The following is a 13,620-nucleotide window of genomic DNA, read 5'->3' as shown; positions in this document are numbered from 1 at the left end:
AAATGAGTATGCTTGGTAATTTTTAAGATATGGATTAATGGCTTGTAAGATCTTTAACCTCTGTACTTAAAATTATCATTGCAATCTATTTTCATTTACCTTTAGAGCTGAAGAAAAAAATGAATATCATAAACCAAAATTTTCAGTCTTATGAATAGTTAAGGTGTCCAAATTTTAGAAAACTTCTACCAGGCAACTGTCAGTCCTAACAATCGGTTATCTGTGTATCCATTTAATGGGAAATTGTATTAAATGTGTATATTACCTGAAGTTAGGTCAACATTTGTTTCATCAACAGTATCCTATATACATCACTACCTAATGTCCAATAATTAATTCATCATATAAACAGATGAAAAGAGAACTTACACAATGGAAGATGTTGCCAATTTTCCACTATAACCTATTTTGGAGGTTGCTGTTTTGCCCAGATATGCCTTTGTACGTACATTAGACTAGTAGCCCAGATATGCTTTGGTACATATGTTAGACTAGTAGCCCAGATATGCTTTGGTACTTAGATTAGTAGCCCAGATATGCCTTGGTACATACATTAGACCAGTAGCACATATATGGCTTGGTACACAAACTGTATTAGACCAGTAGCCCAGATATGCCTTGGTACACATATTAAACTATTCAGGATATCAATATCGATCTTAGTACATATATTTTTCTGGTGGTTGAGATGCATATTAGTACATATATGAGGCTAGTGGTTGAGATAGGTTTTAGACAATACATCATGCTTGTGGTTTAGATGGATCTTTGTACATATATTAAGCTAGTGGTATGGCTCTTAGTGCATATGTTAAGCTAGTGGTTGAGATGGATCTTTGTACATGTATAAGACTAGTCTTTGAGATTGCTCTTAGTCCATATATTGGGCTAGTGGTTAAGATGGATCTTAGTACATATATGAGACTAGTGGTTGAGACAGCTCTTAGTACATATAGTACATATATTAGGCGTGTGGTTGAGATGGCTCCTAGTACATACAGTACATATATTAGGTTACTGGTTGAGATGGCTTTTAGTACATATAGTACATATATTAGGCTAGTGGTTCAGATTGTGCCTAATACATGTATTAGGCTAGTGGTTGAGATGGCTTTTAGTACATATATTTGGCTAGTGGTTCAGATTGTGCTTAGTACATATATTAGGCTAGTGGTTGAGATGGCTCTTAGTACATATATTTGGCTAGTGGTTCAGATTGTGCTTAGTACAGATATTAGGCTAGTGGTTGAGATGGTTCTTAGTACATATATTTGGCTAGTGGTTCAGATTGTGTTTAGTACATATATTAGGCTAGTGGTCGAGATGGTGCTTAGTGCATGTTCATATTGTAGGCTATTGGTTGCAATAGATCTTAGTAAATATATTAGGCTAGTTGTTGAGATGTTTTTATCTATTTGTCTATCCATCCATAAATTGTTCACACTTTAGTTTCCAGGGCAAAACTCCCAAACCTTTGAAAATATCACTTTGAAAGTTGGTACATGTGCTGTTTTCAAGTAGTGCTGTAGATGTGTTTCTTGGTTTTCACTGTCTTCAGTTTCAGCATTTTAAAGTATTTGTCTGTTCATCATCCATCCACCATTCATGTTTCCATTTTTGGAGCAAAACTTCTGAAACCTATTTCTTTCCTGTGTCCTTTGTAATGTGAACTTGCTATATATGAAACCTTCAGGAAATCTTTGTCTATGGAGCCCATTCTCAGACCCCAGGGTATCTGTGACATCTGAGTGGCAGTTAAATTTTGTGTTTATAGTTTTGACTAGGGCTCAAACATAGGAACTCTACATCTAAATTTCACTGGAGTGTACTCATTGGCATATGCTTGGCTTTATTTAATGCTATTTTATCTCAGTTTTAAAAAAAAATTATTTTCCATTTTAATTAATTTGTAAATGATGAGGGTACATGTTTGCATTTAAGGTTTTGTTGATTGCTTGTAGGAAGGAATCATTTATTTAAATTTTTCTGTGTGTTAAGTAGCATTCACATCCTTTTCCTATTTACAGAAATTCCAAGACATAAGTACCTAATAAATTGTATACCCCCTAAAAGGAACTGTGCTGTCATTAGGGTCTTAGTCCAGTGTGACTGGTTGGCATTGGTTTACATGTGTGCCACTGTGCATACTGCCACACAATTATTGTTTATATTAATCTTAGCATATCTCAATATCGCTTTGCCAAAACAACCAAATTTGATTCAGGTGTTAACTTATTCTAGAAGTATAGTCACTCAATACTTTTAAAATAATTCTGGAAGTATAGTCACTCAATACTTGTAAAATAATTCTTGAAGTATAGTCACTCAATACTTGTAATTAAAATAATTTTGAAAGTATAGTCACTAAAAACTTGTAAAACAATTCTGCAAATATACTTGTTCAATACTTGTAAAATAATTTTGGAAGTATAGTCATTTAGTACTTGTAAAAAATTTCTAGAAGTTTAGTCACTCAAAACTTGAGAAACGACCATTGTTTCCCATCTTCCAGCTTTTGGCTTTTACCTGATTTTTTTTGTTCAAGGGTATCAGTTCACCCAAACTCTGAAACTCATCAATCTAGAAATAATGTCTCCTGAAAAGATACAAGTTTTGTTTTCAAATACAATGATGTCTTTCTTACCACTCAGCTGTAAATGACTTTGTCTAGAAAACAGGGAAAAGTCAAGAAAATTGATAAGGTCTTATTTATCCTGAAAATATTATTAAAATATAACAAAGCTTTAATTTGAAATATAATTGACAGACAGAAATAAAACTCCATCATTTGAATGATGATTCAGATTGATCTAACCATCTAACACCTGTAGTTTATGTGACACCTTTAATTCATATGACCATCTGACACCTGCAGTTTATGTGATCATCTGACACCTGTAGTTTATGTGACCATCTGACATCTGTAGTTCATGTAGAATTTGGTCAATAGATAAGCTCCCTTCACCATCAGAATTAGTCATTGATTTTTTTTTGACACAGGTGTATAGTACAGTGTGTCCAAGACAATTTTAATAGAGTATTAACCAGTATGTTAGTGTAGCTTTAACCTTGGAAATTTCAAAGATTTTGGGTGATTTCATGAAACCTTGTAATAAATAATGATTATATGAATTTACTAAAAAAATCAGTGGTTTTGCAGTGTCCCTAGTATCATAGTCTTATTGTAACTTTTAAATGTATTTTATCAGTACAGTAACTTGATCTTGGTGCTTGCAGTGCATTGAGTTTGACAGTGGAAGGACTGCAGATCTTGCAAGACCCAAATGGTCAAGTGATCTGATATCTATCTGCTGTCAAAAAATGTGATCATTGCACTCACATCAAGCTACTCTACTGGTGTGAACAATTATTTCATATAACAAGTTTTTATAATCTTGTTCTTTAATTTTGATTCCTTCCATCTACTTCCTTGCATGGCGACATCATCAATCGTTGCTTGGTGACATCATCAGTTGTTGCTTTGCGATATCATCAATCATTGCTTGGTGACATCATCCTTGACAGATGGGAATTCTAAAGCTGTATTAGATGCCCATTTCACGTAAAGTTTCTGATAAGTGTCGGGAAATGTAGGCTTCATCATGCGTTGTATAACAATGGGTAATTAATTAACACAGTTATCAGAACTTTTGATTATTTAGTCAAATGCTCACCATTGAGACTGGATGATTGAAGTTATACTGTTTAAAAAAAGTTCTTGATGGTTAACTTTTTTTAAATTTCAGGAACAATGGATGCCAATGTTGTTTCCAGGGCAGAGGTTGATGATTTCAGGAAAAGAATGCTGCAGTTTGGTATGAGCAAACTTAGTATGAAGAAGGTAGACATCTTTCTTGCATTAAAACTTAATACCAAGACTGTAGACATCTTTCTCACATTCAGATATAATGCCAAGACTGTAAATATCTTTCTCACATTCAGACTTAAAAGCAAGATAGTAGACATCTTTCTCACATTCAGACTTAATACCAAGACCGTAAATATCTTTCTCTTCTCACATTCAGAAATAATACCAAGAAGGTAGACATCTTTCTCACATTCAGAAATAATACCATGACCATAAATATCTTCCTCACATTCAGACTTAAAAGCAAGATAGTAGACATCTTTCTCACATTCAGACTTAATACCAGGACTGTAGACAACTTTCTCACATTTAGACTTAATACCAGGACTGTAGAAATCTTTCTTGCATTCAGGCTTAATACAAGACCATAGACATTTTTCTCATAATAAAACTTAATACCAAGAAGGTAGACATCTTTTCTCACATTCATACTATTCTTTAGCTGTACATTTCTGAATAAATAAATAAAAAATTGTTTGAAAGAGATGATCGCTGTGTCAATAATCAAGATAAACAGCTGTTTAATTTTTTAACTTGATTCATTAATGTTTTTTTATCACATTTCTGAATTATACTGTTTGCAAATAATTACTTTTCCCATCAAACTTGAAAATCCACCCTTACAAAAACACCATTCCCAGTGCAAAAATTCTAGAATAAACATATATCATATCACATTTTACTGCCTCATATTACCAATCAGAAAGTACATTACATTTCCATAATTATGCTAATCAGTAAGTACATTACATTTACATATGTGTTAATCAGTAAGTACATCACATTTTCATATGTGTTAATCAGTAAGTACATTACATTATCATATGTGTTAATCAGAAAGTACATTACATTTCCATAATTATGTGCTAATTAGTAAGTACATTACATTTCCATATGTGTTAATCAGAAAGTACATTACATTTTCATAATTCTGTGCTAATCAGAAAGTACGTTACATTTCCATATTTATGTGCTAATCAGTAAGTACATTACATTGCCATAATTATGTGCTAATCGGTAAGTACATTACATTTACATAATTTTGTGCTAATCAGTAAGTGCATTACATTTCCATAATTATGTGCTAATCAGTAAGTACATTACATTTCCATATGTGTTAATCAGAAAGTACATTACATTTACATAATTTTGTGCTAATGAGAAAGTACATTACATTTTCATAATTCTGTGCTAATCAGTAAGTACATTACATTTCCATAATTATGTGCTAATCAGTAAGTACATTACATTTCCATAATTATGTGCTAATCAGAAAGTATATTACATTTCCATAATTATGTGCTAATCAGAAAATACATTACATTTCCATAATTATGTGCTAATCAGAAAGTACATTACATTTCTATATGTGTTAATCAGTAAGTACATTACATTTCCATACATGCCATTCAGAAAGTACATTACATTTCCATGTGTTAATCAGTAAGTATATTACATTTCCATACATGCCAGTCAGAAAGTACATTACATTTCCATATGTGGTAATCAGTACGTATATTACATTTCCATACATACCAGTCAGAAAGTACATTACATTTCCATATGTGTTAACCAGTAAGTACATCACATTATATTATGTGATTAGGCTCTTACAAAATGTAAGAAGAAAAAAATGAAGACAACAAGCTTTATAAAATTTAATAAATAATTTATTTCTTTTGAAAAACAAAGTAAAAATGAGAAAAAGAACTTACGGTTTTACAAATCAAATCCAAAAATAATCCAAGAATTAAAAAAACAGAAGTCCTAGTAATAAAAAGTCCTAATGAAACTGAGTTCAAAGCCCGATGAAATCCAAAATGGAAGGCGATGACGTATGTTGTGGTCAGCATCATACTGATGTGTCAACAGTTCTTTGTTGAATCACAGAAAATAATATTCCATTGTTTGAATTCTGTGTAAATTTAAATAACTGTCCTTGTCCAAGAATTAATTTAGAGCACAAGTATTTCCAGGGAAAAATAATCTTTTAAAATCCAAATAATTTGAAGAAAAATAAAATAATTAGCCCCAAAACTGGTCACAACATAAAACACTTTAACTTCTCAAGTGTTAAGGCACTAATGACTATTCTTTCTCAAAATATCAATAATAAATCTAGCTACAATGCAAAATAGATGCCCGGATTGGGTCAGTACTTTGGAAAAACCTAATTGATACATGTTATTTTTCATGTACTCCAAGTATGGCCTTGATTTCGCTTTATGAATCTTACTCTGAGAAAGAATAAAAAAATAAAAAATGTTGTTTACCACAACTCTTACTGGTTCTGAATGAAGGTCAGGAACTAGGTCAGCATTAGATACAAAGTTTCTATTATTAGATGTTTACTACTGAATTAAATTTCTGGACAATGTCAAATCCAGTAAATAAAATTACATTACAGTAACATCAAATGGAATTAAAAAAATTTAAAACTCACAAACAGTTAAATTAAATCAATTATAAATTGAATCAAATATACATAACACATTTACATATGTGTTAATCAGTAAGTACATTACATTTACGTATGTGTTAATCAGTAAGTACATTACATTTTCATACCTGAAAGAATGAAACTCTTGTAGCTTACATGAATCAGTAAACATGGCAATTCTTCTTCTTATTAGTCCTCCTAGTATTGGATAGCCTGATAACTTTGCTCCACAAAATTCTAGATGTAGCTAACCCATGTTTTAACTGGGTTCTCATTGGACTTGTCAAAATACAAAAAGTGTTATCTAATTTACTCAGAAAAGTCCTTAGCATGATGATAAAATGTGGCATTTTCATTTTGTACTTCCTGAAAGACAGAGGCAAATTAATGAATGTACTTGGATTTAAGTAACACAGAAAATACAAACAGCTGTTATTTTGAGTTACACTATTTCATTTAATATTTAATGGAGATCAAAATTTATTGATCTACACAAATATTCCGTCCTCTTTGTCTCTGCCTTGAGTAATGACATTGAGAATCTTTTTGTTAAAAACAACCAGTTTAGATCAGTATACCAAGTTGTCAATATTTCCATAAAAATGGGATTGTGTAGGATGTATGAATTTTATCTTTTATTACCAGTACAGCTCTTCCTCTTCATAACACACCTCATTATAGCATGATTCTGTATATAACACGATACCACTATGGACCCCATGACCAAAATAACCTATGTGTAACATGATGGGCTGAAAGAAAATAAGGTGGAACTTAGTCTTATATCTTCATTTCCTTCTCAAATGCCATTATTTAATAAATTTAGATAGTACCACTAATCAGAATAATAAGCTGTTCTCATTATATCGTGATTCTGTACATATAGCAGTTCCTGCTTTAACACAGTTCCGTACATAATGAGGTTTGTGGTTATGGACCTGAACTACTGTGTTTTAACAAGGAAGAGCTGTATGTGAACTGAATACATATTACACGCTAAGGAGATATTGTAGTTTTGACTGCTATAAATTTAAAAGAGAAAAGTTGTACAATTAATGCATCTGTTTATCCGTGGCAAAAAATGTTCTCTGTATTTCCTAACTAATGAAGGCTTTCAGAGATGATGTCATACACATCTGTTATTGTTCACCTAATGTCAGTACAACCAACATCTGTTTGATCTGTACATATTTTTTTAAGTCAGGTTTGTAGCTCCACTTGTCATAGCCTAGAAGAACTTATACGATTCATCATTTGTGTGTCCATTAGCACAAGTTTGTTATCATTACTTCTTCTAAACTAGGATTGCCACAAAATGTTAACATTTATGCAATGATTTAGTTCATCCTACATGAAAATGGTGGAGCTCAGACATCCAATATGGTTTCCACAGCTGCCATCATGAGAACCTTGTTATAATTTCTCCTTTTGAATGAATGCTCATATCAACATGGGGGCTTTACCAAAAGTCTTTGTATGATATCTAGTTGGTTGTACATGAAAATGGGGCACATCTGACCTCCAATATGGCCACCACAATTACCATCTGGAAAATCTTAGGGCTACTTCTACTGCCTATTTTGATAATATTGTTATCTCGAATCCTCGTAATTGGATGGTTTGATCAAAATGGGATTTTCCAATATGGCTACCACAATGGCTGTCTTGAACATTTTCTTTCCTCCTCTGAATGGATGATCATATTAACACAGGATTTTCAACAAAAGATTTATAATGACGTCTGCCTGGTCCTGAATGAAAATGGTGCAAAACTGACTTCCAGTAATGTCCACCACAGCAGCTAATTTGAAAATCTTGTTATTGTTGAAGACTATAAAGGGATGGCACTTAAAAGAAAGAAATAGTTTTATCTTGAATTCCTGGAAATTCTCTTCACCCAGTAGAGTGTCAGTCTGTTCAAGGGACTCTTGTTAAAGTTTCTAATTCACAGTACAAGTAATATTATCATGTTAAGCAGTATTGGTGCAACCGTATGGATTCCATATCAGAATTATTAAATTGTTGCACCTTGATCTATCCCCAGTTGACATTCCCCTTCTTTGGTTGGCAAATGTCCCACTAAATGTAACACTGCCTTAATCCATATGTTGGGATGGAAGTTCATAAATGGTTCCTGTGCAACACTTAGAATTAAATTGCATTTGTTTAGCTGTAAAAGTTACAAAACCATGAGCTGTAAAGTCAACATCTTGGTGGATCCATATGTATAGTTTTTATGTTTGGTTGATTTTTACTCGACAGTGTGTGACACTAGCTAGCGCTGTTCTGTGCACAATTTGGCAAATGTTCATTTGAGTACAAGTGGAAGTACATGTATGTGGGCCTGTTGATCATATCAATACAAGTGAAAGTAGGTAGGCCTGCAATAATTTTAAATACAAGTGTAAGTAGGTAGGCCGTAATAATTTTAAATACAAGTGTAAGTAGGTAGGCCGTAATAATTTTAAATACAAGTGGAAGTAGGTAGGCCATAATAATTTTAAATACAAGTGTAAGTAGGTAGGCCGTAATAATTTTAAATACAAGTGTAAGTAGGTAGGCCGTAATAATTTTAAATACAAGTGGAAGTAGGTAGGCCATAATAATTTTAAATACAAGTGTAACTAGGTAGGCCGTAATAATTTTAAATACAAGTGTAAGTAGGTAGGCCTGTGATAATTTAGTACAAGTGTAAGTAGGTAGGCCTGTGATAATTTGAGTACAAGTGGAAGTAGGTAGGCCGTAATAATTTTAAATACAAGTGTAAGTAGGTAGGCCATAATAATTTTAAATACAAGTGTAAGTAGGTAGGCCTGTGATAATTTAGTACAAGTGTAAGTAGGTAGGCCTGTGATAATTTAGTACAAGTGTAAGTAGGTAGGCCTGTGATAATTTGAGTACAAGTGGAAGTAGGTAGGCCTGCTGATCATTTGGGTACAAGTAGAAGTAGGTAGGCCTGCTGATCATTTGGGTACAAGTGGAAGTAGGTAGGCCTGCTGATCATTTGGGTACAAGTAGAAGTAGGTAGGCCTGCTGATCATTTGGGTACAAGTGGAAGTAGGTAGGCCTGCTGATCATTTGGGTACAAGTGGAAGTAGGTAGGCCTGCTAATCATTTGGGTACAAGTGGAAGTAGGTAGGCCTGCTGATCATTTGGGCACATGTGGAAGTAGGTAGGCCTGCTGATCATTTGGGTACATGTGGAAGTAGGTAGGCCTCCAATAATTTGAGTACAAGTGGAAGTAGGTAGGCCTGCAGATCATTTGGGTACATGTGGAAGTAGGTAGGCCTGCTGATCATTTGGGTACATGTGGAAGTAGGTAGGCCTGCTGATCATTTGGGTACATGTGGAAGTAGGTAGGCCTGCAGATCATTTGGGTACAAGTGGAAGTAGGTAGGCCTGCTGATCATTTGCGTACATGTGGAAGTAGGTAGGCCTGCGATCATTTCAATACAAGTGGAAGTAGGTAGGCCTGCTGATCATTTGGGTACAAGTGGAAGTAGGTAGGCCTGCTGATCATTTCAATACATGTGGAAGTAGGTAGGCTTGCTGATCATTTGGGTACAAGTAGAAGTAGGTAGGCCTGCTGATCATTTGGGTACATGTGGAAGTAGGTAGGCCTGCTGATCATTTGAGTACAAGTAGAAATAGGTAGGCCTGCTGATCATTTGGGTACATGTGGAAGTAGGTAGGCCTGCTGATCATTTGGGTACAAGTAGAAGTAGGTAGGCCTGCTGATCATTTGGGTACATGTGGAAGTAGGTAGGCCTGCTGATCATTTGGGTACAAGTGGAAGTAGGTAGGCCTGCTGATCATTTGGGCACATGTGGAAGTAGGTAGGCCTGCTGATCATTTGGGTACATGTGGAAGTATGTAGGCCTGCTGTTCATTTGGGTACAAGTGGAAGTAGGTAGGCCTGCTGATCATTTGGGTACATGTGGAAGTAGGTAGGCCTGCTGATCATTTGGGTACATGTGGAAGTAGGTAGGACTGCTGATCATTTGGGTACATGTGGAAGTAGGTAGGCCAGCTGATCATTTGGGTACATGTGGAAGTAGGTAGGCCTGCTGATAATTTCTAATGAAAATACTCACATTTTGCAAAAAGGATAAATCAGCCTTTTAACTTGTTATAACTACTAAAAGTCACTTAATTCCTCATTTTCCAAATTAGTGACCATTCCAACAATTGAGATATAGCTCCAGATTTAAATAGCACATTTAATTCCTATTTTTTCTAAATAGTGACTATTCTGATAATTATAGGGCAAAATTTCATTAGCACAGGGTCATGCCATGTTGCCATTGTCCAGGTATTCAGTAATGAACCGAATCAACTCCCTTTCTCTTTCAGTCTCATTGCACCAGTAATCTTTTATGATAACAACAGCCATGACTAAATATTTTTAAATTCTATTGGATATATAACAAATAATTTTGTGATGCTTTGTACAATACATAGCTATCATAAAACATAAAATACTGTTTAATGACACTATTTGTAATTGGAGTACAAATAGCTCTAGGGATTGCCATATATACTCCAGGGATTGCCATATATACTCTAGGGATTGCCATATATACTTCAGGGATTGCCATATATACTCCAGGGATTGCCATATATACTTCAGGGATTGCCATATATACTCTATTGATTGCCATATATACTCCAGGGATTGCCATATATACTTCAGGGATTGCCATATATACTCCAGGGATTGCCATATATACTTTAGGGATTGCCATATATACTGTCTTACAAACTGCAAAGATTCAGATCTGCCTGCAGATTATGTGATGGCAGATCTGGGTCTGTGTAATTTGCAGTTGGACTTGACTTACAAGCAACTATATATGGTAATACAAAGTAAATTACATCATCGAATGCACAAACAACATTTTATGATGAAATAAATTGTGATGTTTTTTGATAAAATTATGGAAATACATTTACAATACTATGCATCTTGTCTATTGCAGGATTGGTATGAGATGTTTCGAATTCGCCACCCCCCAAGGTTACGAAATTCCACACTGATCCCTAAATACATCGAGGAGGCCTGCACCAATGGCTACTTTGTCTACAATCTCAAGGTGGAAGACTTTGGGGTAAAATTTGCACTTCTCATTAAGTGTATTGTGTTATGACTCAATTGTCTTCAACTAAGTAGCAGAAAGAAGTGAAACCAACAAGTTTTGTAAAATTCAACAAAACAATTTATTTCCCAAGAGTACACACTGAAAATTTAAAATAAATAGTTACAGCATTGTGAATTCAGTCACAAATAATCCTAATGTTCTATCATAAGTAGCAGCAGAAAGGGTGAACCATACAACTTTTCAGAAGAGTCCATTTGCGAAAATAAAGTTTCCTACAAAACAAAACTAAAAGGTCAATAATGCCAAACCAAGACTTCTAACCGACCGAGGTCTCTCAAATTGGGTTTAACTTAGCTCATTTTGTTATTTTATCTTTTTGTTTTCACCCTCTCTGCTGCTCCATTTTGGTGTAATTAAATCATTATTATATTAATAATAACACTAGCCATAGGATCTCATACAGCTAAACTAGCTCGACAATGACTAGAGGCAATTAAAAAATATATTCCAGTCTGTGATTCTGTCAAACAAAAATTACAAGAGTGTCAGGAATCTCAGGTGGAATTTACAGAATGTGCAGAGCAGTTATTTAAACCGGTTACAAAGTCCTCTGATAAGCTCTTGCTGCCATTAATAGACACAGCTGGATCCACAATAAAAACGGAAAGAAAAACTAAGGAAACAGAATATTCTAAGAGGAGCTGCTTCCCAACCGCAGTTACAAGAAGAAATACAAGAAGTACTTGAGAGTATTGACAAAGTTCATGATGAGGTTGGTGATGTAAGGGATCCTGTTATGGCAAAACCAAAACCACCAGCCCAATTTACCAAAGAAGGTCGTAGACTACTTCGAGAGAGAACTAGAGTGGTTGCCATAACAGGATATTCAGATCATGATAAATTATTAGATCCAAACACTGCCAGTGTTTCAGAAAAAAACGGGGCTCCTTTTGTATATCGAAAGTTTTGTGGTATATCTAGAATTACTGACATAAAAATGATTTTGAAAATTTTGAGAGACAAGTCGAAGAAATTAAAAGAATGCCATTTCCTGGAGATATATTATCACCAGGAAAATTGCCATTCAGCCCGCCTCATATTGAGGAAGAAGAAACAACTGGAAGTGGTATCAGCACAGGTACCAGGGGATGTGGTCTTATTACTCCATGTCCCAATAATATCCTTGCTGATGTTGAAAGACTAGAAATTTTGATCGGCAGAAAACGAGCTGGTAATAATTCCCCAGAAATCATTAATGAAGCAGCTGATATTTGTCAATGATTATTTACAGGCGGTATCATGGACATTAATGTTTATTGGTCCCTCATCGATGAAATTGTTGATGATTACCACAGTGATTGAGGGTATACAATTAGATCGGTGACAAGGAAATAAGATAATCGTACATAATGCTCAGCGTGGACCTGTAATGGTTGGGGTGATAAATTTGAGGTTATCTACGTATAGCACGATCTACGGGGATGGACTCTGTGATGTTGTTCAGGGTCTATTTAGAAGGATAACCCCAAAAGCAATACTGTTTGCAAAGCAACTGGGTATGAAAACTATTGACGTTGTTTGTGATAAAGGTATTGGTGCTGTTGGTGATGTTGCCAGCAAAGCATTCTCAGCTGAATCAAGGACAGACTAGCATGATTAATATGCAGACCGCAAGCAGTCCGACCACAGCCAATAAAATTGCCCAGCACTGAAGTTATGCCTGCAGATGCAGCAAAATAATAAATCAAGCTGCCAATAAAAACTAGCAGAGTTGGCTGGTGTACCCATGTTAGAAAATGAAAATAATATAACAGCAAGTTTAATAGCAGGAAGTGGTCTTCGTGTTAGACAGTAACAAGTATAATAAAGATGTTCAGACATGTATCTAATCAAGCATTTGACATGGATGCACCAGTACTCAAGTATGAGTCTCTGCGTGATTATCAATATTCTTATGAAGTACGAGAACCAAACTAACGTGTAGGAATCGAACTACAAGTTCAAGATACAAGCAGATATTTCTTGCCTGCCAAGGCATTCATTGAAGTTCAGGGTAGACTTGAAAAAACCAATGGTAATCTTTATGGTGATGTGCAGGGTGGGTTTGTTAATAACATAATAACAGAATTATGGCACTATTTAACAGTCCACCATATATTATTGATGGTCGGGAAATTGAGGTTTGTAATATGACGATATTGTGGCTATCCGAT

At 34.6% G+C, this 13,620-nt stretch overlaps 1 protein-coding gene across 3 annotated transcripts in view; it reads left to right on the top strand.

Annotated features, from left to right (window-relative positions):
- The window catches only part of LOC149782051 (phosphatidylinositol 4,5-bisphosphate 3-kinase catalytic subunit beta isoform-like), a 143,772-nt gene that overhangs the window by 40,996 nt on the left and 89,156 nt on the right, over window positions 1-13,620 (top strand). For all 3 annotated transcript variants that reach the window (XM_089933458.1, XM_089933459.1, XM_089933460.1), the window contains exons 5-6: window positions 3,747-3,841; window positions 11,288-11,416. In XM_089933458.1, coding sequence (XP_089789584.1) covers window positions 3,747-3,841; window positions 11,288-11,416 — 224 coding nt within the window. The remainder of the gene's footprint in view (window positions 1-3,746; window positions 3,842-11,287; window positions 11,417-13,620) is intronic.

The sequence above is a fragment of the Sinohyriopsis cumingii genome, chromosome 15 (assembly GCF_028554795.1).
Source record: "Sinohyriopsis cumingii isolate HCF-2022 chromosome 15, ASM2855479v2, whole genome shotgun sequence".
NCBI classification, from domain to species: domain Eukaryota; kingdom Metazoa; phylum Mollusca; class Bivalvia; order Unionida; family Unionidae; genus Sinohyriopsis; species Sinohyriopsis cumingii.
The sequence above is the reverse complement of the archived record's forward strand: the minus strand, read 5'-3'. Positions and strand labels throughout refer to the sequence as shown.